The sequence below is a fragment of the Phycodurus eques genome, chromosome 6 (assembly GCF_024500275.1).
Source record: "Phycodurus eques isolate BA_2022a chromosome 6, UOR_Pequ_1.1, whole genome shotgun sequence".
In the NCBI taxonomy this organism is placed as follows: Eukaryota; Metazoa; Chordata; class Actinopteri; order Syngnathiformes; family Syngnathidae; genus Phycodurus; species Phycodurus eques.
This window is the reverse complement of record NC_084530.1, coordinates 24,771,728-24,797,599: the sequence shown is the minus strand read 5'-3', so window position 1 is coordinate 24,797,599 and position 25,872 is coordinate 24,771,728. Positions and strand designations below refer to the sequence as shown.

At 38.9% G+C, this 25,872-nt stretch overlaps 1 protein-coding gene across 1 annotated transcript in view; it reads right to left on the bottom strand.

Moving 5' to 3' along the window:
• Nucleotides 1-25,872, bottom strand: part of tbck (TBC1 domain containing kinase) — a 31,992-nt gene that overhangs the window by 3,237 nt on the left and 2,883 nt on the right. Inside the window, exons 7-25 of the mRNA XM_061678618.1 lie at nucleotides 25,763-25,823; nucleotides 25,626-25,687; nucleotides 24,794-24,855; nucleotides 24,320-24,468; nucleotides 23,299-23,437; nucleotides 23,115-23,214; nucleotides 21,801-21,850; nucleotides 21,551-21,680; nucleotides 21,371-21,469; nucleotides 21,237-21,299; nucleotides 20,083-20,209; nucleotides 19,008-19,058; nucleotides 18,846-18,929; nucleotides 16,182-16,267; nucleotides 14,070-14,106; nucleotides 11,791-11,952; nucleotides 7,347-7,519; nucleotides 4,052-4,212; nucleotides 3,052-3,211 (exon numbers count right to left, since the gene is read on the bottom strand). Of these exons, the coding sequence (XP_061534602.1) occupies nucleotides 3,052-3,211; nucleotides 4,052-4,212; nucleotides 7,347-7,519; nucleotides 11,791-11,952; nucleotides 14,070-14,106; nucleotides 16,182-16,267; nucleotides 18,846-18,929; nucleotides 19,008-19,058; nucleotides 20,083-20,209; nucleotides 21,237-21,299; nucleotides 21,371-21,469; nucleotides 21,551-21,680; nucleotides 21,801-21,850; nucleotides 23,115-23,214; nucleotides 23,299-23,437; nucleotides 24,320-24,468; nucleotides 24,794-24,855; nucleotides 25,626-25,687; nucleotides 25,763-25,823 (1,956 nt within the window). The remainder of the gene's footprint in view (nucleotides 1-3,051; nucleotides 3,212-4,051; nucleotides 4,213-7,346; nucleotides 7,520-11,790; nucleotides 11,953-14,069; nucleotides 14,107-16,181; nucleotides 16,268-18,845; nucleotides 18,930-19,007; nucleotides 19,059-20,082; nucleotides 20,210-21,236; nucleotides 21,300-21,370; nucleotides 21,470-21,550; nucleotides 21,681-21,800; nucleotides 21,851-23,114; nucleotides 23,215-23,298; nucleotides 23,438-24,319; nucleotides 24,469-24,793; nucleotides 24,856-25,625; nucleotides 25,688-25,762; nucleotides 25,824-25,872) is intronic.

Genomic DNA, 25,872 nt, shown 5'->3' with positions numbered 1-25,872 from the left:
CCGTTTATACAGATCCCTGTATATGGCGGCGTTGCATAACTTTGGATTTTACATCAGCACAGCTTGTGAGTAGAAGATAAAGATATGGTGGTAAATCTCGGCTTGTCATTTCAATTGTGAGTGAGAGAAATGCCACCACGTTGTAAGTCGGACAAGCTTGGGCAACTCTCACTTGAACAGAGTATGCACAGTATATGTATGGTATTAACAGTAGGTAGAAAGTGTATGTCGCGTTCGTGACAAAAGATGACACATTTCATGGAGTGAATGAGGCACGCAAATGTACTCGATCTGGGATTTGACCATCTTTCAGTCGTTCCATAAATTGCCATAAAAGCCAACAGTGTCAATGGTCTGTCTTCAAAACAATAAAAATTGCTTGGTGGAAAGTTGAATTTGCACACAGTGATCATAGAGTCTCTTGAATACTTTTTGAAACACACAAATCCGCTGTACACTTCATTGATTACAAAAAGAATTCTGACTGTAAAACAAATTGTAGGTTAAAAAAATAAAATAGCAGGAACCACAATGTTAACGCCAACTGTTGCCTGTTTTGGCATACATCCTGAAAAACGCAATTTCAGTATTATTTCATGCATTACAACAAGATTCATTGATTTAATTGTTCCAACTGCAACAACTAAAAACTCCATATTTATATTTCTTCGCGTTATTACCTGTAATTTTGCAACAGCATATTATTATGTCATTCAGACAATAGCGTGTAAAATGGTGGATGGTCATCCACCCTAAATCACTCAATAAGCACTACCCCCCCCCCCCCCCAAAAAAAAAACAACAACAAAAAACACCAGTCTCTCATGCAAATAGATTAAAAATAATTTACTACAGAACGGACCCTTCAAATACTCACAACTCCCAATTTTTTCAAATTGGGAGGTTACCTTGAAGCAATATCCCTACTTGGGAGTTTTGTTTCTCCAGTTTAGTTATAGTTAATTTATTCCACGGAGATTAAAAAGGAATATTGATGATCCATATAGTCCTACAGGCAAAATATGGAATTTATAAAGTGAATTATTTACAGTAGAACAGTTTTTCCAGTGTGAATTTTCATTTCTAACATATTATTAATGGACTGTGCTTAAAAATCCACATCTTTTGAGATTACGTTACATCAAATGGGATCCTGGACAATCTCACGAGTGTAGCAATGTTGTCGAATAATTGACCAGTATGACGAATATAAGAAACCCAATAATGATGTCAGACTTTCAAATCATACAGACAATTTACTTATTTAAAGCAGTAATATGAAATAATTTGACTTTAATATAACTCAAGATTGGCATGTCGGCATTATATAACAACATCCATCCATTTTCTGAGCCGCTTCTCCTCACTAGGGTCGCGGGCGTGCTGGAGCCTATCCCAGCTCTCATCGGGCAGGAGGCGGGGTACACCCTGAACTGGTTGCCAGCCAATCGCAGGGCACATAGAAACAAACAACCATTCGCACTCACAGTCATGCCTATGGCCAATTTAGAGTCTCCAATTAATGCATGTTTTTGGGATGTGGGAGGAAACCTTAGTGCCCGGAGAAAACCCACGCAGGCACGGGGAGAACATGCAAACTCCACACAGGCGGGGCCGGGGATTGAACCCGGGTCCTCAGCATAAAGGTAAGAATTTCTGCCATTAAAATTTCAGAATGAGCAACCTTATTCATTTAGAATACCGCAATCTCTCATGTATAATAAATACACTCTTAAGTATCATGCGCAGTTCCAAAATTGACTCCAAAAATCAGGAAAACCCCCTTCTTTCTATTTATAATGTGCACCCATGACTCCCCATTCATTGATATATTTACATGCAATAAATGTTAGAGATCCTCTCCTAATTTGTTTTCTAATCAATTCTGATGAGTAATACTATTAATACTAAGGTTTACCTCTTTAACAATGTATTTAAAATTGTGACACAGCCTAGTGTTTAGGGTTTAACACTGTGGCTTTATGGAAATATTTTCCACCTCCCACGGGACCACTGGCACATCAGCCGGCTTGCACAATGAACTGTAAGCTAGAGAGGTCATGTACCCGGATAACACGTTCATTCCTGGTGCAAAATAATAATAATGCATTACATTTATATAGCGCTTTTCTAGAAAGTCAAAGACGCTTTACAATTTCATGCATTATTCATTCACTCAGTCCCACCCTGGTGTGGTGGTAAGCTACTTGTGTAGCCACAGCTGCCCTGGGCCAGTCTGACGGAAGTGTGGCTGCCATTCTCTGCCTACAGCCACTCTGACCACCAAACACACATTCATTCATAGGCAATGTGGTTACGTGTCCTGCCCAGGGACACGACGACGTCATATGCTCAGGCGGGGATACGAACCAGCGACCCTCCGGTTGCAGGACGTACTCCATGCTGCCCACGACATCCTCTGATAGCAAGCCAGCATGACGTTGTCAACTATGACATCATCGTTTAAACGGTAGCTCGTTGTTAAAGGATTTCCCAGCATGACGAGCGCTGTTGCACAGTTGTTAAAATTATGTTTTATGTCAGTCCCCGAATAACATAAATAGTTGGAATAATATGAATGTTAATAGAGCTTATGTGTGTTTATCCCCCCTCTGCAGTTTTTGTTGTGTCTTAACTATTTCTTCCATTATCTTGCATCATGAATGAAAATGTTATCCGGGCACATGACTTCTCTAGCTTTCAGTAAGTTGTGCAAGCCGGCTGATGTGCCAATGGCCATGTGGGAGGTGGGAAATACCTCTGTAAAGCCACAGTGTCAAAACTAAACACTGAGGTGCATCAGAGCCTAAATACTAAGACACAATACAGGAGTAGATGAATTATAGCATTTTAAATAGGAATCAAAATATAATGAAAATGTATAAATTAGATGCTTTAAAACTAATTTATGGCTGTTCTAAAACACATACCTCCTCATATGCCTCCTTTTTCTGTGAAGGAATTTTCTAACTTTTATTATACATATGTATAATATGCACCATTGACCTTTCAATTTTAGGGTAAAATATGTGAAAAGAAATTTCTCCTTACCACAGAAGCACTTTTTATGACGTGGCCAATGATGACGATGACCCGTCCTCTGTAGTTGTGGAGGGTTCCCGTTGCTGGACACTGTAGCACCTCGTCATCGAAGCCGAATGTTGTGCTGAAGGGAATGTTAATGCTTCCAGACATGTGGCCTCTGTTGAAGCTGGTGGCCGTGAGGTTAAAGAGCGCAGGTACTATGCTCGACTCTGCTTCCTCCCTTATGACTTAACAACAGACAAATAATGTCTACATATACGCATACATATATAGCTTTTTAACAATTGCAATTCCTTGGAGTGAAATCCATGCCCTTCTTTCTTGGTCTGAAATTGATACCTGTAGTATTATAATTCAGTTTCCAAAACAACAGAACTATCATATATACAGTAATTTAAGTTATCCATGAGAATAGCGATGGGAAGAAACAAAACCTCATAAGAAGAATGTAATGAATGTCAGTGCCTCGTGTGGTGGTGGGGGGGCCAAAATTGACTAACTATATTCAATGCCTCTAATGAATGAAGTCATATGAATAGTTCAAACTACTTTACAAGGCTGCTTAGATGATAAGGAAACTAAATTATATAACATACTCAAGATTGGCATGGTCTGAAATTTAAACCTGTAGGATTATAATTCATCTTCCAAAACAATAGAACTATCATATAAACAGTAATTCACGTTATCTGTGAGAATAGCGATGGAAGAAAGAAAACCTTGTGAAAGACGAATGAAATGAATGCCAGTGCCCCGTGGAAAAAACAAACATTCTAAATTTGACTAACTATATTTTCAATGTCTCGAATGAATGAGGACATATGAATGGTTCAAACTATTTTACAAAGCTGATAAGATAGATAAGGAGGGAAAAAAACATTGATGGCTGAAGGAAGAGGAAACGCAATGAATCTTCCAGTTCAGCTTGTACACACCATTTCCTGATGATGAAATTTCCAGAGAAAACTGATAAAGGGTATATTTCGCAATGCCCTAGTAAGGATACTCCTCTGCACTGCGAATGTCAACAGCAATCATTTGTGGCCTGCTGGCTTTGGTCCGGTTATTTGCGGCGTATGACATCTCGCACAGGTCGATGAAGTCCTCTGCCGAGATGCGAGGGGACACTTCAGCTTTCAGGTCGAACAGCACAAGAGGCTCCCGAGACTGCAATAGAAATCTGATTAACTGGAGGTTTCCTAAGTAATATTTTATATATATATATATATATATATAAAATGTTAAAACATTCAATAATCTCCTACTTCAATGAAGTAAATTGCTTTTATTGTGTTTTATACACTGTAATTAACATTTGCCAAATGCATTTTTAAAAAAAGAAGACATTTTACTGTTACAGCATGGTGAAAAAGTATTGAACCCCTTCTCAAATTCTTATATTTTTGCATAGTTTAAATGCACTTTAATGTTTAAGATCATCAAACAAATGTAAATATCGGACAGCGATGACAGAAGTAAACATAAAATGCTATTTTGAAATGGTGATTTTTACTTAAGAAAAAAAAAAACTTCAAAGCTACCTGGCCATGTATGGAAAAGTATGTTCATGATTTACCAAGGACATCCCTTGTTAAATCATGAAGTAACTGTGGCTGTAATCCCATTTTTGGGTTTTTCACCGATCACACCCAAGCCTGATTACCTCCAGACCTGTTCAATCAAGAAATTACTTAAATAGAATGTGTTTGACAAAATGAAGTTGTCCAAAAGATCTCAAAAACCTGCAACAAAAAGCCACAATCAAAAGAAATTCAACATAAGACGAGAAATAAAGAACTTCACATCTATCAGTCTGGAAAGAGTTACAAAAGCCATTTCTAAAGCTTTAGGATTCCAGCGAACCACGGGGGGAGCCATTATCCTCAAATGGAGAACACATGGAACAGTGGTGAACCTTCCCAGGAGTGGCCGGCCTACAAACATTTACCCAAGGGCACAGCAACGACTGATACAGGAGAACGCAAATAAATGCAGGACAACATCTAAAGAACTGTAGGCCTCCCATGCCTCAATTATGGTCAGTGTTCATCACTCAACAATAAGGAAGAGACTGGGCAAAAACTTCCTCCAGGGCAGAATTCCAAGGCGAAAACCACTGCTGACCAAAAAGAACACAAAGGCTCGTCGTCTCAATTTTGAAAAAAACCCCAAAAAAGACAAAAAAACAAAAAAAAAACCAAAAAAAAAAACATCTTACTGATTCCCAAGACTTTTGGGAAAATATTCTATGGACTGACGAGACAAAAGTTAAACTTTTTGGAATGTGTGTCTCATTACATCTTGCGTAGATGTAACACAGCATTTCAGAAAAAGAACATCATACCAACAGTCAAACATGGCAGTGGTAGTGTGATTGTCTGGGGCTGCTTGCTCCTTCAGGACCTGGACGACTTGCTGTGATTGATGGAACCATGAACTTAGCTATTTACCGGAAAATAATGTTCAGCCATCAGTTTGTGACCTCAAGCTGAAGCGTACTTGGGTTCTGCAGCAGGACAATTTTCTCAAACACACCAGCAGGTCAACTTCTGAATGGCTTAACAAAAACTAAATGAACGTTTTGGAGTGGCCTAGTCAAAGTGTGGATGTGAATCTGATTGAAATGCAGTGGCATGACCTTGAAAAAGCTGTTCATACTTAAAAAACCTGGAGTGCTAAATTAAAACAATTCTGCATTGCCAGGTATAGAAAAGGCTTGATTTCAGTTGTTGCTGCTGAGGGTGGCCCAACAAGTTATTAGGTTTAGGGGGTCATTACTTATTCACAGGGCCAGGTAGCTTGAATAGGTATTCCCCCCATAAATAAAATCCCTCGTTAAAAAATTGATTTTATGCTTACTTGGGTTATCTTTGTCCGATATTTACTTTTGTTTGATGATCTTAAATATTAAAGTGGAGAAACTGCAAAAAAATTAGAATTTGAGAAGGGAGCCACAGGTTTTTCACCTCACTATATGTGAGGTCATCACACCTGCAATATACAACCCCAATTCCAATGAAGTTGGGACGTTGTGTTAAACATAATAAAAACAGAATACAATGATTTGCAAATCATGTTCAACCTCGATTTAATTGAATACACTACAAAGACAAGATATTTAATCTTCAAACTGATAAACTTTATTGTTTTCAGCAAATAATCATTAACTTAGAATTTTATGGCTGCAACACGTTCCAGAAAAGCTGGGACAGATTCATGTTTACCACTGTGTTACATCACCTTTTCTTTTAACAACATTCAATAAACGTTTGGGAATTGAGGACATTAATTGTTGAAGCTTTGTAGGTGGAATTCGTTCCCATTCTTGCTTGGTGTACAGCTTCAGCTGTTCAACAGTCCGGGGTCTCCGTTGTCATATTTTACGCTTCATAATGCGCCACACATTTTCAATGGGAGACAGGTCTGGACTGCAGGCAGGCCAGTCTAGTACCCGCACTCTTTTACTACGAAGCCACGCTGTTGTAACACGTGCAGAATGTGGTTTGGCATTGTCTTGCTGAAATAAGCAGGGGCGTCCATGAAAAAGATGTTCCTCGGATGGCAGCACGTTTTTCCAAAACCTGTATGTACCTTTCGGCATTAATGGTGCCTTCACAGATGTGTAAGTTACCCATGCCATTGGCACTAACACAGGCCCATACCATCACAGATGGCGGCGTTTCTGGTTGTTGTTGATAAATGGCTTTTGCTTTGCATGGTAGAGTTTCAGATGTACCGCCGAACTGTATTTACTGACATTGGTTTTCTGAAGTGTTCCTGAGCCCATGCGGTGATATTCTTAATACACTGATGTCGGTTTTTGATGCAGTGCCGCCTGAGGGATCGAACGTCACGGCCATTCAATGTTAGATTTCGGCCTTGCCGCTTACATGCAGTGATTGCAGCTTCCAGATTCTCTGAACCTTTTGATGATATTATGGATTGTAGATGATGAAATCCCTAAATTCTATGCAATTGTACGTTGAGGAACATTGTCCTTAAACTGTTCAACCTTTTTCCTCACGCACTTGTTCACAAAGAGGTGAACCTCGCCCCATCTTTGCTTGTGAATGACTGAGCAATTCAGGGAAGCTCCTTGTGTACCAAATCATGGCACCCACCTGTTCCCAATTAGCCTGTACACCTGTGGGATGTTCCAAACAGGTGTTTTATGAACATTCCTCAACTTTCTCAGTCTTTTTTGCCACCTGTCCCAGCTTTTTTGGAACGTGTTGCAGCCATAAAATTCTAAATTAATGATTATTTGGGGTTGTAATACCGGTATGTGTTATTCTACTCACTAGGTCCGTCTTGGGAAAATCCCGGTCGTTAGACGAGTAGTATGTTGCATTTTTTTCAAAGCCATTGTCACCAGAGACTTTCGGTGGCTGCGCATGTTGTCTGTATGTGGCACTTTTTGGTGTCCAGAAGAAGAGGTTGATAGATTCACGGACACAGCGTTCGATGTCAATTTCTAGGAGTAAAACAACAACAAAAACAAATGAACCAACAAGCTATCAGTTAGCTGTGATAACAAGGTCGCAAAACCTCAAAAACGTCTTGAGCATTTTCCTAACAAACGAAAAGAGAAAGAAACAAGGGCCATAAAAGGCTCCTTCTTGGTAGAAGTAATGTAGTGACCAATCAAATTAGAGAACTTTACTCAAGCAGTCAGTCCACCAAATGTGTTGCACACCAGAAGTCTATATAAAAGATGTAATACCATGGCTCAGCAACTTAATTGATGCTCAACATGGGTTTGAGCTTTATTTTGGAATTTGGGCCAAAAGTCAATAATAGAAATACAAATATGAAATGCGGTTGTCGGGTTGAATTTATTTAATTTATTTTCTGACACTTTGAGCACATTTAAATATCGGACCTGAACAGGACATCCCAACTTGGGTTGATCATAATAATCAATTGATTAATAATTAATAATTTGGTAGGTTGTGTGGGAGTGACTGTTGATTCATTGTGCACTCATGCAATTGAGGCAAAATTGAGTGTACTATTAAAATTCAGCCAGCACAGGCGCTGTTGATTCAGTCTTGACAAGACAGACTCGAATGCCAGCTATGCCAGCTATGGAAAGTTGAGCTCCATCCGCAGGGATTCGCTGTGGCACAACTTCTGCAGGAAGCATTTTTATGCTCATCACAAAACTGGTATGGTAACAGGAGTTCAGAACATTCAGACATGTAATCACCCATCCCATTAAAAGTAACATTAAAAAAGTATTACAACTCAATGTACAAAACAGACAACAATAGAACCATCATCTATAATAATGTCAACAGCAAAAATTCTCAGCCTGCTTGCATGCAGGAATTCAGTCTCAACTAGTTTGCTAACCAACATGACGTCACCCATGGGAAGTTGAGCTACATCGACAGACATAGGCTGTAACACAACTTATGCTCAATACAAAACATCTAATTTAAAAAAATTATTTAATAACCAATCAGGGAAATGTGGTCAAATCACTATCATCTCTAGTATAAAAGCAATAGTTCAACTGAAATTGTACTGAATAGATTTGTTTCAAACTAACAAACCTGTATAATGCTCACTACTAATTGTACTTCCTCATACAAACTTTAGCGTGAAGGCAAATACTGATGTATCATCAGTAAATACCCCTTTGCTCCATTGCCAATCAATGAAGTCCCTAAACAAGAGAGGCTTGTTTGTTTAGGGACTTTATTGATTGGTCAAATCACTTGAGGCTATGGGCTGAACAAAATGAGATTGATTGACCACAAGTGTCAGTCTCAGATGTATAGTACGCTCGCAGGCACAATGTTGCAGCATTAGTCTTAATGTTTTTTTGTAATAAAAGGTTATACAAACTGTAACACGATCACATCATCAAATAATGATGCTTCCTGAAAATATATACAAGTCATCTGTTAATTGACCTACTTTGCATTTACAGTACATCTGCACTTTTAAGATCATCAAACAAATGTAAATGTCAGACAGCTGATTCAGCAACAATGGAAGGTTTTCAAGCATAAATAGCCTTGTTAAGGTCATGCTCCACATTGAGAGGAGCCAGATGAGGTGGCTGGGGCATCTGATTCGGATGCCTCCCGGCCGCCACCCTGGTGAGGTGTTCCAGGCACGTCCCACCGGGAGGAGACCCGGGGACGACCCAGGACACTCTGGAGAGACTACATCCATCGTAAAGAGCAGAATTAATGGTTCCATCAATCACAGCAGCTCGTCCAGGTCCAGAAGGAACCAAGCATCCCCAGACCATCCCACTACAACCACAATCCTTGATTGTTGGTATGATGTTATTTTTCTGAAATGCTGTGTTACATCTACTCCAGATGAACCCAGAAAATTAAATAAATAAATATGATTAGCCACATTTAAGAATTTTTTTTCCTTCATAAAGAGAATCACCAAAACAGCATTTTATGTTTACTTAGGTACTTTGTCTGATATTTTCATTTGTTTGATGATCTTAAACATTCAAGTGGGGAAACTACGCAAAAATAAAATAATTTGAGAAGGGAATTATTTTTCAAAGCACTGTGTAATAAGCATGTCATATACAGTACTTTACCATGTAGAACACAGGGTCTCAACTGGTCGCACTCTGGGACCCACATTTCCCCATGTTAATTTAGTTGCGGCCAACTTTAATACAAGAAAAAAAGTACATTTCCAAGAAATAGTCTTCCCCCTTCAAACACATCCTCAGTCATCATAGCCTGATGTACTCGATCAGAAATCTAAACACTCACTGCCCAACATACAGTAAACAATAGGATGTCTGTGGAATACATTTGGATTGTCTGTGACAATACATTTCTACATTGGTAACCAAAAGTTATAACTTCAAGTTTTACTGACTTTGGATTGTAATGGAAAGTTATGACAATAGGCTGCTACATGCAGTCAGATAATGCCTTAGATATGGTGAGGCAATAATTGGCTCATTGTCAAGTTATTTTTGCACGGCCTATTCCAAGGAACTGCCATTAGTTGTTATATTGAAAGCAGCAATAACGAGGCTGCTGTAAAAGAGTTGGCAGGGCCCACCGCTCTTAGGAAAGCTAGGAAAAAGAGCCGACTGCATCTTTCGCCTGACATATTTTACCTTTTTAAGGAGAACAACCTCTGCCTCGCCCTCCTATCTCAGTCATGTGCACGTCAGGCCATGAAAAACAGGTTTTGGGTAGGCAGCTGGGAGGGCGGGAGGTTGCTGGCTGTGGTATCATTGTTGTTTTGTTTTTAGAAAGGCCAGAGAGCAAGGCCAAATAGCATTTGGCAAAGCAAGATTATTACTCTCCGAGCATTTTGTACATTCTGAAGTTCATTGTGAATACCACGTTAAAAAGGGAAGACATCCCCCGAACATTTTGTACATTCTGAAGTTCATTGTGAATGCCATATGTTCACACCGTGCCAATGTTACGTTTTTGCTGAAGTAATTGCTTTGTGCGAGTGCCACAAAGAGAGAAAGCTTACCGCAAATCCCGAAAGCAACAGGTTCACTTGTGGTCTGAATATTACTGTCGAAAATCTTGGTGCATTGAACGTCTCAGTCTAATTAAGACATGCAAAGAAACAACAATGTATGCAAAGGAGCGTCTCCCGTATTTACTTCACGCCGTATGGCTGTTGTCCATGGTAAGTGTTATCAGACCAGGAGTGCTGGATCAATGTGGACACTGTGAAGTGTAATACTGCAACATCCAGAGCTAAGGCGCAGCAATGGGATAAAAGGATGTGACCTTTGGCCAGGCTAAGGAGACTGAGGCCTGTTGCAGCAAAAGGGAGACAGTGAAGTAAAATACTGCAGCACCCTGGCTGACCGTGCACTTTAAATACCTTTTAGTGTCTTATGTCTGTTTTTGTCCATAAAAGGAGTGGGTACCGTGCAGCGGAAAGAGGGCTCAATGGTTAAACAAGTTTGTCATTGCAGCAGTACTATTTCAAAGCGAAAACCTACCACACCAAACCTAACCAAACTGGTATTGTGCAGTAATAGCCAGCTGTCTAAAAACTTATGTCCATATAGAGTCGCTGTAACTGGAGTGTTTTGGTGCTTGAGGCAGCCTGCGAGCATCTCATTTCCATACAGACGCGCACTGAAATTTAAGTAGCAGATAAGGTTTTCAGTAGCAGATAAGGTGGAAGATTTCACAGGGGCAAGATGCTACTTCTTCCAGTGGTTTTATGAAGTTTGACTTGCGTTTAAGTGTGAGGTTTCAGGGCAATTTGACAAAACTTGATAATAATAATTTTAAAAAAAAATGCACATTAAAGATTCAAATAAAAATGTCTTGTAAATCTGTCTGTGAGAGCTGTGTTTTATAAACTTGCATTTACAATTTGTATTTATCTTTTATGCGCAATACATTTACTTGAGTTATTGTTTAAGTAAAATTTTTTCATCCATCCATTTTCTGTACCGCTTATCCTCACTAGGGTGGTTCGGCGTGCTGGAGCCCATCTCAGCTGACTCTGGGCGAGTTTCCTATATTTAAGTGCAGTGTTTACTCTTCAAACTGTGTATTGTGTTACAGTTGCTTACAGCAATATTAAATGTACTTTTTAGGAATGAAACCGGTCTTGTTTATGATGAACACTTACAGTAGGCCTGCAACCCTACTGTATTTTAATGTTGGTCATGACGGTGGTACTAAGTGGCTAAGTGTTTTTTCAGGTGGTACATGCTGTAAAAGGTTGGAGAACCACTGCTGTAATACATATGTTAATGGTCACCTGGCAGGTCAGAGAACAGCAGGATGCACTCGTTGAAGCCATTGGCAAGAAGGCGGTCCCTGAGCTGCTGCAATATGGCTATGCCGATACAGAAAGGGAACGACGAGTTCCCCAGTAGCAGCGTGTCCCACAGGTGGAATATCTTGTGCAGCGGGAACACATCTGCAAAAGTGGGTGCAGATTTGGCGTAGAAAAAAAAAATCTTCAGAGACGTAGCAGCATTGGAGACAACAGTATTGGGACACAATGAAAACACTTTGTATATAAAAAGGCATGATTTGCATATGTGAATTATACATTGGCTAAAGCTTAGTTGTCTGTGTGCAAACCGCCCCCCGCAAAAAAACTGAAAACCCAGAAATGTACGGAGAAAAGGTTGCCCATGGCGAGTTTTCATGTGGAGGTGGTTTGCTGGAATAATATTTAACATGACCATTCTATTTTATTTTAATGATAGTTTTAACATTTGAGGTGATTATCTACCCGTTTGGATCCTCGGTGGGCGCACTAAGGCGCTGGGGAGGCAGTCAGTGTGGATACATGTATATTTATGTATGTGACAAGACTATGACCCTGAAAAACTAACTGATGCCCGGTCGGTGGACATTAGCATTCAGAGCAGGACGCCCTAAAGTTGGACTTTGCCTCAGCGGTGTGAAAAGGAGGTAAGAAGGTCAAAGCTTCACACTCCTTTCCACCACAGCAGTGCTCTCAATGTGTGTGCTTCTCATGCTGGGTTACATTGTGGAGACTAAACCGGAAAGACAGCCACTTTGGACAATGACGGCGTTATTATAATTTTTGCCTTTATAAACCACCAAAGTTGACTTGAAATAAAACCATCAAGATGTGCTGATGTGTAAACGTCTGGCTTTTATTGAAGAGCATTTAAAAAAAAAACAAAAAAAAAAAAAGCATTTACCATCTATGAATTACAGCCATTTTTGTTTTATTTTTTTTACATTTAACTCAGCTGCTCCATTGACTTGAGTCATCAAAAAACTTCTACGAATTAATCAGTAGACTGAATAAAGGTCACCAAAATGTGAAAAATAACCTATCCCTAGTGGAGCCTGTGACCTTTTCAGTCTCATTCAGTCTTGGAAGCAGACACCTGCTGCCTACTGATGCTAATGGACTTTGTTAACTGCTACCACCTTTCACATGGCCTATAAAAGCTGGGTTTTTTTTCACCGCTGTTCTGTATAAACAGCACGACATGGAATAGTGGCACGAAAATGGTTAAATCTGTTCAGTATTTAGAATTCATAATCCTTATACGTGTGTTAATCACAGAGTTCGGCCGAGCCACAGACTGATTGCGACGTGGAACATAACGGTAGCCAATTAGAAAGCTCCCTGAAGCTTGCACCATTGGCTGGACATAAATACAGTAGCAACTGGTTATGTTGAGTGTTTGTGTAACGTGTCTCACAAGTCATTCATCAAAATAATGACAACGAAGAGAGTTTCCAATTGCAATGCAGTAAACCAGATAAACTAACGGTTAGCCTAGCTTCTCTTCTCTCTCTGGCCACTCATGGTCCAACGACAGACACCGTTATGTGTGGTGTGCTGTGTTGCTCATTGCGAGTACACCAAACACGATAAGCACATTAATTGAAAATCTGAATCGGTATGTCTACTGTATACTATTGAACTCAAACCTATTCGCAGTTCACTATTCACAAATTCACTTATTCACATTTTTTCTGTGGAACCTATCCTGAGCTACTTTCTAAAAAACTAAACATTTACATTTTTTGTACTCTTTGCGTAATGCTCTAAGCTGCCAAAGGATGGCGCCCATGCCCTAGCTAATTGGAAAGTAGTAATTGGTGTCAAGGAGGTGATCTCATCTTGACTGAGAGACTAACATCTGTTTAAACTTATAGGGTTGGTCCCTATGCCCCACAAATTGCAAGGGTTTATCCCGCTTAAGGTGAAGTTGACACTCAAGATGCGAGTATTTTAAATGTCACACCAGATGCTGACATCGTCCAGCATCTGATTATCTGATTACGGGATTGGTCACAGTTTTGTGTCAAGATTTTGCCTTGCTAGGTTCCACGTAAAAAGGCAAAGACATACATTCCAGCTCAACTGTTATGGCTCCGATGCCCCAATTTGAAATTAGATTTTAACTTTCAATGATTTATTAATGTTTTTTATCATACTCAATATATTCCCTCAAGGTGAAATTCAAGTTACACTCAATGAGTCACAATTTTGCAGGAACTCTGCGTCAAAGAGGCTCGTGAGACATGATAGCTACTCACGTGTGAACATTGTCAGGAACCAAGGAATGGCATACAGCTGTGGGAGACAATGGGGAAAACATTAGTGAGATAAAGCAACTTTTGTTCTCCACAATGTGCTGAAATGAGAATAATGAAATGGGCTTTAGTCAGTGACTTAAACTCGGCAAGCCCTGAAGGAACAGACACCAAAGGAGAAAAACTGCTGACTTTGATTATGAGTCACAATTAATCTCATTATACCAATTTGTAATCTCTCAATTCCACCCCCGAGGACTCCTATAAATGCTAAATTAGAAAACATGAATACACTGTGAAGCACAGTCAGCCGTTAATGAAGCGTCTGTATACACACCTGCCAGGTTTACCGGGGGGGTTGGGGGTGGGGTATCACTGGGCATGGACAGCTGGCGCTTATCTCGCCTACTCAGTTGACAGCTAATTGAGGGGGGGAGCCGAGGACCGTGCCGTCGTCTCACTCTGTGCACACAAACGATAAGCGGTGCCGCCAGCCGCAGCCTCAATTTCAAACGGCAGGACGGCGAGTCGGGCCAGATTGGATTGGTGGCAGCGTGAATGGCACACCCGGGAGGTGGTGATACGGCCAAATGGAAAACGACCTGAATTAAACCTCTGGAGACAGAGTATGTGAGGTCTGCTTTTGGCCTCAGGATTAATTGGAGAGGACATCTTGCATGCCACAGCAGTACATCGAATTAACTTCAAATTTATTTATTTCATTTTGCGCAACAGGTGCCTTGTCTCTGATGTAAACACCTACCTCGTCGCCTTTTTTTTGTAGAACCAATCCTCAGCCATCGGGGTTGTAACAGTTTTGATTTTCCATTGTAGTTATTTTTTATTTCGTTTTTTTTAAAATTTCAAATTCAGTTTTAATTTGTTCTTAGAGCAGTTTTGTTAGTTTTTAGTTTTTTCAAAAATGCTTTGTTTTAGTTTAGCTTTTAAAAGTTTCAGTATTGGTTTTAGTTTTTATGCAGGCTACTTTTTTGGGTGAGAGATAAAAACAAAAAACAACAAAAAACATTTTAAAAAATTTAATACCTTACTAACAGATGAACAACCATCCACTAATTAAATACAGGTACTGCATAACTGTCCACAAAATTTGATTATTATTATTAGCAGCATGTTTTTCTTCCCTTGCTGCTAAATTGCAAACTTCTCAAGTGGACTTTCAGACTTGTGGCTGTTATTTTCCTTGAGACATATTGGACAGATAGATAGATACAGATATGGATACATTTATGGATAGCGACATAAATGATTGTATGAAGTACATCAATCGTTAGGGTACAGCAACTTGAGAAACAAATACTACACTTAAAGACAAAGTGGGTATAAATTTCTAAGTTGCTTACTTAGAAGCTTGATGGATGGATTCTGTACATATTTTTCTTTGTTTGCCATTAGGTAATCCGAAATAGATATCAATCAATCCATGAGAGCAAAAAAAAAAAAAAAACCCATAAAAGTGTCATTCATGCTTTTATTGAATGCTCCAATTAATGTGGTATTTTACTGGTTTAAGCGCTGGATGTGGTTGAGAGGAAATTGTGATTCATGGTCCTTATAGTCTAATGACTTCGATTGATATCAAACATTCCAACACGAGTCTGCTTGGACAATATAAAAAAACAAACAAAAAAAAACATTTCTTTTAGAGAGGGAATGCAGCTGCACTAAAAATCATTTTAATTGTTTCCTGATGGTTTGTTATGTAATATTCTAGTTTGTAGAGTTGGTGAATTTGGGGTTTTTGTTTGCTGTAAGCTATAATCACAATTATACATATTTTTAAAAAAATCATGTAATATTTTACTCTTGGGTTTCTAGTGCATCTCTATAATAAGTTTCACTTTTTGAATTGAACTACCTAAATGAAGCTTTTGACAATTCTAATTTACTGAGATGTACCTGTATATACTACTAATACTACTACTACATAAATAAAAGAATAAATAAACATGATTAAATAAATCCCAGAGTACTTGGAGGTAAAACAGCACAGTCACATGCTTTTTGTACTAAATGCTTACAGACGATTAACTGCATATCTTCTTTGCAAACTGATCAAAGGAGATGTGAATGACGTCCTGCTGTCTGTATTCTTACGTCAGGGATGAAGCCGATGTCGTTCAGGTGGTTGCTGAGCTCGGGGTCATGAAAGGCAATCATTTGCGAAAAGACAGTCAGGTACTCTGAAACAAATGCCACAAAGCGAGCATAATCTAATGTAGAGTTTGTACTGCAGATAATTACGATATGTATTTATTCCCATATTTTAAATTGTTCCCAAGTGTCCTAGTAACATGTCCGTTACATACTTTTGTCAAAATACCCCAAGGATCAATAATTATAATACACTTCATAGCTGCACTTATAGCTATAAAATACAGAGTGGCTCATTTACAGACACATTTTCAGAAACAGGCAGCTCAAAAAAAGATTTCCTTGGTTGTTTAATTTCACATTTGATGTTTGGGCAGGCACTCCAGAGACCATAATAGGAGAGTAAAGTAAAGTAATTTTAAAGTGTAAAGTAATTTTAAATTAGGTCTCCTTTAATTCCTCATATAGTGGCTGACATTGAATTGAGAATTTAGACCTACTGTAATTTCTCGTGTATAATGCGCACCCATGTATAATACGCAAAGTTGATCTCAAAATTCTGGAAAACTCTTCTACCTATGTATAATGCATTTTTACAATGCATGATTTTGCTTCTACGCATGATTAAAACATTAAGTATTATCTGTATTTTGTTTTCAAAGAATTATTCTGAAGTCAAGCACTTTATTTGAACATGTAATTATTTTTATTTAGTTGCTCTTATTTTGAAATTCACAGCCCTACTTTTATTTAGGAAATGAGAAAACACACAATAGTGCTCGTGTTTGATTGCCCAGGCAGAATTTGTAAGATGGGTACAATTATTTAAAGAAAACATGAAGGACCAGATGAAACACATTTAATTTTATTTTAATGGGATTCAAATTAGACTGTCAAGCATTTTTCTTAAAAGTATTATCATTTAACGAAACATAACCATAAAGAAATTAATGATGGTTGTTGTTCAGTCATCAGTCGTATTTAAAAAAAATAAATAAAAATGCTAACAAATTCTGCCTGGGTATGTAAACCTATGAGCACAACTGTACATATATGCAGTGATATGTACCCCTATCATATTGGAATTAAAGTGTAGGCTACACCTTTTTCGGTGTATGCGGTGGCATACTAGAATGAAAGTGTACACCTTTTTCATAACCTCTAGGTGGCAGTGGCATATTGGAATTAAAGTGTACAGCTTTTTCATAACCTCTAGATAGCGGCATACATTTATAAAATGTGAAAGTTTTTTTTCCTTTTCCCCTATATGCATGTATAATGCGCACTATTGACTTCTGACAATTTTTGGAGGAAGAAAATGTGCATTATACACGATAAATTACGGTACATTGTATCATTAGAACATGTTCAGCGATAGCATCACACACTGCAGAATGTATGTTAAATGGTAACGGCACTTAATCACCATCACAGTGCCCAAAGTGCTTTACAAAGTCTCACATTCACACAAACATTCATACACTAATGGGCGGCTTCTCCCATTGAAGGTTGGCAGCAAATTAGGGTTCAGTGTCTTGCCCAAGGTCACTTTAACATGTGGACAGTTCGAGCCAGGATTTGAACGACGATCCTTTGGTCACTAACAGTATGTTCATTTAACTTCTTTTACGTTTGCTATTCAGCCAATAATAAAACAGAAAAAGGAACCGCAATCACCTTGGTTGCGCATTTGGATGCTTCAGTCCGCAAGTATACAGATTTAGATTCACACGTATGTGCTAATAGCCCTTGTATGCTTAAAGTCAAACCTCAAACTTCATAATTCAGCTGTCAAAGGAAGATGAAAATCATCAATATGAACGAAAGCTTATGTCCAAAAGCTTTTGGAAAGAAAATCTTTGTTCTAGTTCATCCCAAAGGTGTTTGATGGACTTGAGGTGAATTACTTCCACACCAAATTCAAAGCATGGCCTTTATGGACTTTGCTTTGTGTGCGTGGGAACAGAAAAGGGCCTTCCCTAAACTGTTCCCACACAGCTAGAATCATTCAATTGTCCAAAATGTCTCGGTAAAATGACGTAATCAAATTGAGGCGGAATTAAAGGCCCAACGTCTGAAAGATATATAATGTATAAATAAATTTGGTCTGGATGATATTGGCACAGGGAACAGGGACTAGAGAGTTAAACAGTAACAGACTTTTTTTTTTAACTTATTGCTTAACCTTGCATTTGTCTATTTTGGCAGGAAAGGCATGCAATTTTTTATTATCAATAAAAGAACTCTGACCAGACAGATAAACATAAAGCCAACTGCCTGACTCTGTGGAGCAAGATGACAATAATCCAGTTTGTAGCTTTTTATCAGTCATGCAGGAACTGTTTTTAATGCTATTTTATCTATCTCTATCGCCACATGACGCGGCATGGCTGTGGGAATCCATGAAGAGAGATTTAAATTTCCTTTACACAGCTTTGAAACAGCATGGGACAAACATAAATAAATAAATAAATGCAATCAACACTGAGCAGCTGGCTGCAGACCATGATAATTTGCTTTTGAACTGTGCTGCGACCACGTCGAGAGCATTTGCATTTTCGTTTTCTCCTTTCAGCAGCCCAAAAACACAGGATCACGGAGACTAAACAAGGCAGCAATCGGAATGGTGGCATCACAACCACAAGTAATCATTTTTCTCCATCTCACCTTGGATGACGTGTGAGTTGTCCTTCAGGAAAAAGTTGTAGAGGTATTTTGGGATGAAGGCGGACATACAAGCGTATGCTAATGCTGTAAAAGAACACAGGGATTTTAAACAACAAAACAGGAAACAAGCCTAACAAAGTGCACCAATTTGCAGTTTCTTACCCTCATTGTTAAAATTCAAGTAAAGAAATGGGGCGCAAAGAGAATCCAAACCTAAAAGACAACACACATTTGTCACTAAAAACCTAATACCTAAAATGAGGTCATATTTTATCCAAATTCAGAATGGAAGAAAATAATATACAATCTGGATCAGATCTTGACTAAATGTGGTTTGGTCTGACACATTTTGGTTCCAATTGAACCAGATTTGCTGCCTTTTATCACACCTATATGAAGAAATAGCTGGTCTACTCAAAGCAAAATTAAGAGAAAGAAGTTCAGAAAAGAAAGTCAAAATATTGTAAGATTCTTTTTCAAGAATGTTTTTCCCCCCAGAAAAAAGTCCTATTACCAAAAAGTTGTTTCTTAGCAGGATCCGCAAAAGTTGTCATCTTGAAACAGTCAGACGTTTATGCTCATAATACTACATTTTTCAATATTCCAATATTGCAATTACAAATCTATTCTCAAATTTCAACTTCATTCTTGAAGTTTTGTGTCACACGTACCTCTTAACTTTAAAGGCATTTCTTTGTTAAATAGATATTTCTTGAATAAATGTCTTTTTATTTAATTTAACTTGTAATAATTTAATCCTTTTTATAGTCCTACAACAAAGGTGAGTTTCCCCACCCCCAAAAAAAAATATTTTTAAAAACACAATCAATTGGTTGACTCATCAAAATTAAATGGAAATGGGAATACCACATGTAAAAAAATAAAATTCAATCCATGTTAATGGATTGAAAACTCCAGACAGGAAGCTACAGTCTAACAATCTTACACCGATTAAAAGAAAATGTCCAAATCTAAATTACAACTTCATATTTACCGCTACCTTAACAAGGATAAGCATTACTGAAAAAGGATGATTGGAGTTTGCAGTGATTTTACTGCTGACTAAGGCAGAGATGGGACAGGACTTCCCCCCCTGTGGCCAATCACGTACTACACCAAAAGGAATTAAGGAGTTCCAAAGGGTGCGAGATAATGATTCAGGTGGTGTGAAAACTGAAGTTGTGGAGCATAGTAAAAGTTGGGAAGAGGAGGGATGATGTGCCTGGGTTAGACTGACCCTGCCAGTAGACCAGGTCGGGATGGGAGACCACCCAGGCTTTCAAGACGCGCCTGAACTTGACGTGACCCTGCGGGGAGGACAGCAGCTCGTCGTACTGGTGGCAGCGTGGGATGTCCACTTCGATCTGTGAGCAAAAATAGGCTTGCATTTAAACAACGCGACTGAATCATTTTAGCGTTCAAATAGCTGTGCTGCAGTTGTGGCAAGTAACAAAATACAAATATTAGTTACTGTACTTAAGTAACATTTTCAGGTATGTGTACGGTACTTGATTTGTTTTTCTGATGACTTTTTACTCCCTACTTTTGAAAACAGAGATGTACTTTCCACTCTTAACACATAGGCTTGTTGTTGTTCTTTCAACCTATGGCAACACGACATAAACAATCGAGAGAGGTAAAGATAACCGCGGTTGCGATCTTGATTGATTGAGAATTTGGTGTCTTACATGGCGGGGAAAAAAAGGAACAGCTGCGATATGGAGGAACGTGAACCAGGGAGCATTATCAATCAAGCAATCATCCATACATCATCTTCTGCTTATCCGCCAATCAATCAATCAAACTTGATTTGTGAGCACGTTTCATACAAAATGCAACTCAAAGCCCTTTCGATGAATGAAAAATATAAAATATATTCGATGAATGAAAAATATAAAAATGAATAAATCCCACCCACCGCTTGTCCACAAGGACAGACACGCGGTATTAGCTCACTTAGTGTTTTTTGTTCGTCAGCTGACTTAGCTCACATTAGCAAAGCTATGGGTCCATGTTGTTCTGATAGGAGCTAGCTTTTTCCTCTCCTCAATACGAGCACTATGCATGTTAATAAAAGAGGGAAGATATTTTCTGTGCAGGTTTTTTAATTGTGCCAAGTTATTGAAATGGGTATTGCTTATAATTGACAGTAAAAAAAAAAAAAAAAAAAAAAAAACGTTTTACTTTCGTACTTCAAGGTTTGCAGTTTTTTTTAATGTTAGTGTAGAGAGGTTAACAACTGCAAACGCTCCTTCAAGTAAATTTCAGGGTCTGTACATTTTTAATTTTTCTGAAGGAATTGAATCAGTACTTCTTCTACCCAAGTATTTTTTTTTATTTTATTATTATTTTTTTTTAACACAACTTCTGCCACCTCTGCCATGCTGTTACCTGTCTGTCAGTTGGAATGGGCGTGTCCTTGTCGATGCTTGCGTATTTGGCCTGAATGTCCCCCTGTACAAAATAAATGACGCATAAGGGTGCAATTAGGTGGTGGAACTGAATTTGCTCGTCATGTCATGTACCTCAATGCCCAGCAGTGCTGCCCAGGCTAGTCCACGCACAAGAGGGGGGATGTCTACCCTGGCCTCTTTGTACACCAGGTTCTTCTTGTAAGGATAAGCCTAAGAACATTTGAATTTTGTGATATTGCCTGGTGGAAACAAATAGAGTGTATTTTCTCTCAGTATGCAGGGAAGGGAGACCTTGAGCAGCCTGTCAAAGAGGATGACACGAATGAGTTGGTACTCAGTGTCTCTCTCTCGGATGATGAGCGGTAGCGTGACAGTGGAAGAGAGCTCGTTGGCGCTGTTGGAGTGCGTCAGATTTGAACGTCTGGGGCAAGCAGATGAAGACGGTACAGTGTGTGACGTTGTTACTCCAAGTCAAAAAAATCTACAGTTGGGTAAATCAATGGTGTGAAAAATAAGCAACAGTAAAGCGAGGTTGACTCACTCATCCTCCAGCAGAGGGAAATAAGCTTCTCCTGCGACATCCTTCAGCCTCTGGAAAAGGACAAAAGACCATCATTAAAAGAAGCATCAATTAATTTACTGCTTGCTTTGAGCCTTTAATCTTATAGAGTGGACCCTCGGACGCAACTTCTTTTTTTTTTTTTTTAGATTTTAATGAAAACATGGTTTGAAAGTCACACAATAATTCAGAATCCAAAAGAAAAGTGGTCGACCAATCAACAAGTTGCTGGCTAGGATCCTGAAATTGTAATCTCGCGATAACAGCGTGCATGACGTTACACACGGTAGCTACAAGCTCGGTTATTTAAACAAACGACTGCAGTTTTTGAACAGCCGAAGAGTTTGTCCATTGGCGAGTAACAGACATAGAGAGAGAATGGTTCAAATCTGTGCCATTTATTCCTCTCTCTCACTTTACTTAACTTTATTGCCGGCTCTCTATATCTCCTCTGGGATGCATTCTTTGCCGAGTGGACACCAGCCGGCTCCATGGTAGGGTGAAGCTCCTCGCGGTTGTAGCATCGTAAACAAAAAAGTCCAGTCGCGGCGATATTGACAATTAAATAAAACGTCACGGGTAACGCCACAACAGTGAAAACGACCCCGCATGACACAAAAATGGCGGAAAGTGTAAAAAAAAAAAAAAAAAAAAAAAGAAGTAACGGAACTGTGTTGAACAAGCTGCCAGTGAAGGAACACACAACAAGCACCAAAACTCTCTGGAAAAGAATGTCATGGCCAAAACGTTGAAAACAGTCCAAAATAGGTTAACACGATGCAAAAGAAAAAGAAAAAAAAAAACTCCACAGAAAAGTAAAAAATTACAAATTAGCCGACTCACAGGCCGCGCCTCTTGGAACCAAGTCAATATAGTCAAGTTCTTGTTCTGATTTGAGCCTGGACTTCACAGAGGACGCTTTATCAACTCTAACAACGCGATTAGTTTTTGTCACATTTAAACTTATTACAGGTTCTCTAAATAAGGAATTACTTGTTAGACAAAACACTGTCTAACACTCAGCATAAAACAATTGAGTGTTGCCATCTAACAGCTCAATTAAGAATAGTCAACACATACCAGCGAGTGTCTTCACTTTAGTTCAAATCGTTTTCTCTTATTAGGACAAATCTAATGATCCAACCATATAATAAGATCTGTATCACCCAAAATTATAGATAAAATGAACAATTATTAGATAGTGTCAAAAAGACCTGTACTTTGGAAGCGGAAAGTTGTGCAAGTGTGCGTAATATTGCGTCCAGAGTTTTGATGCACTATTGTTTGCGTTCTTACATTCCTGAGCTGGCACAGAGAAAGCGTCACCGTGGTGTCATCCAGCAAGAAACTGCGATCCCTGCCCTGGCCGAACGACTCTCCGTCCTCCAGGACAAAACTACATATGAACAAGAAACGCAGATTTAAGAAGATTGTTCGGTCTTCGTCCAACAAACAAACACATCTACAGTATGTCCTGTACTTGGGGAGCGTGCAGATGGGAGGTTTGGACTGGATGATCTCCTTGTTGGTCAGCTCCTTCTCGAGGTCCCCCCCTGCAAGGCACCACAGGTGGTACACCTCATTGATGGCCCGCTCTGAGAGGTAGTCGTCGTCTTCGTCTAAAAGCCGCAAAAAGCAAAACAATTAGCATCGATTTCTCTTGATACCATATTGATACACGAATGTCATTGATTGATACTGCGGGTGATATTTGCACACTTTATGGCAATAGTTTGACCAAAGATGATGAGAATCTCACTTTTCTAATTTCTCTATGAACTGTCACACAACCCCTGCTATAAATAAATATGTATGTAAAAAAATCATAATTACACTGGAAGAGTGAATTAAAGTAGGCACAGCAAGTTTGTGTATTTAATTTAGTGAAATGACTCATTTACGTTTTAGTAGTCCTTATAGTAGACATCCATGAGGGCATGTTCAAATAATTTATCAAGGAGACATTATGCATTATTTTCATAATTAAAGACAGTTCTCAGCTGTCGTAATTATATACATACAGCACTTCACACCCTCTTTTTAGCCTTGCTGAATTCAGCCTGTTTTGAGGGGGAGCAACCGTTATTGTTATTATTATTATTATTAGTAGTAGTAGTAGTAGTAGTAGTATTATCGTTGTTGCCCAATATACCTCAAAATGTTAAGGATATTGTATTATAATTTTTTCACATAATAAAGACACACACACACTTTACAATGGAAAGTTAATATGTACATTTTATAACATATGGGATATTAGTATTTAATATTATAGTTTAAAAACAAAAAATTCCAGCCCCCCCCCAAAAAAAAAAAACACTTTAAAGACAATATTATTATCCAAATAATCCAAGGAGTTCAAGAATTATAACTTCCGAAACCAAAATCCAAAATTCCACTTGAATTATTTCAGTTTTAGTCGAGGAGCGATATTTGACTGGCGTTGTTGACTAGCGTGTAGGTGAAATGTCAGCATGCACAAGTGTGCACGTGAGGCCAACCTTTGCAAAAGTCACCGATGTCCTCGGGGAGCTCCAGATGTGCGCAGCGTAGCGAGGACGAGAACAGGCTCACGGGCTTCTGGAAGGGCTTGTAGAGGCACGACACGCCATCGAACACGGCGTCCCCCAACAGCTCGGCTGGACTCGGTCTGGAGGTTGCACACACAGCGTCTGTTTGTTGGTGTCAAATTTTGGTTTTCATATCATCCGGGAGTGGGGAACCTATTTGCAAAAGTTCCTCTGAAGTTTTATTTGTTTTTAGAATTGAACGGCGTGCTGTATCATATTCTCCCGCGGGATGGACTCAATATTTATGGCAAGGGTGTCCAAACGTTTCCTGCAAGGGCCGCATACAGAAAAATTGAAGGATGCAAAAGTAACTGTGACATTCGTCGAGTTAATTTATGAATCCTGCTATACAACCAATCCAGCAAGTTACCATATTTTGTTTAGTCATTTTGAAAAACTGCATACCGATTGGAAGGAAGGAAGGTCAAGCATTTCCGCAGCAACCCTAGAACCTTCTCGGGCAGCTCCTATCGAAAAGATTTTATCAGCCAACTTTCTGCAATATTTTTCGTCAGAAGTAATGTTCATAAATTAACTTGAAGGGTTTTCAAATTAAAGCAGAAACCTGTAAAAATCAAAGCATTTGAGCAAGCAGTTATACAATTGGACCAACATTAACAGGGCAAATGTGAATCAAAAATATGCTTTTAAATTTCCTTTGACTTTTTTTGTTGTTGCTGCCAACACAGACGAGTACCAGAAAAGTAACCATACAACAGGAAGTGGAACTGAATATACTGTCTATAGGAAGCTTTTAATTGCTTGGTACAATATTGGATATACAATTAAATATCGATTACTTCCACAAATTAATTTAACAACCACAGAACCGGAAAGAAACTTATTGTAACATGAGAAAAGCAGTACACCTGTCCCTGCCCTGGCTGCTCAGTAAAACATGGCTAAATTTACAATAATTAAAAAAAAATCCACAACAAAAAAAGTAAGCTGTGGTTAGTCTCAAGCACACGCAGAAATCTCCCTCTGCATGTTGTGTCAATCAAAGCAAAGTTAAGCATGCACAATTGATTGTTTTTATGTTTTTTTTAACACCTGTATGACAGCTAACCAATGGAACCGATTATTTCTATTTCCATTATTTCAAATGGGGAAAAACATATTCTTGTTTTGAATAAATTGACTATGTTCCCAGATGACGATCTAATAATCCAAAATAGACCTTGAAGTTCAACATATTGATTACAACATGTTCCGGGCTGAAATATTTGGGGACTACCTTAATGTTTTCCAGGCAGCCGTGCTCTTCAGCGAGGACTGTGACAATGTCATCCATGCAGCCTGGAAAAACACAGACAACATAATAATAGATGTCTGGCAGAGCTCCAATCCATCCTTAGCAAAAGACTGGCTCACCCAGAGTTAGAATGAACTTCAGCCTCTCACTTATGTCTATGTTGTGCAGCAGCCGTCGACCCTGATCCACCCAAAAAATACAAGGTTTGTTAAAGCAGCGAGACTTGCTT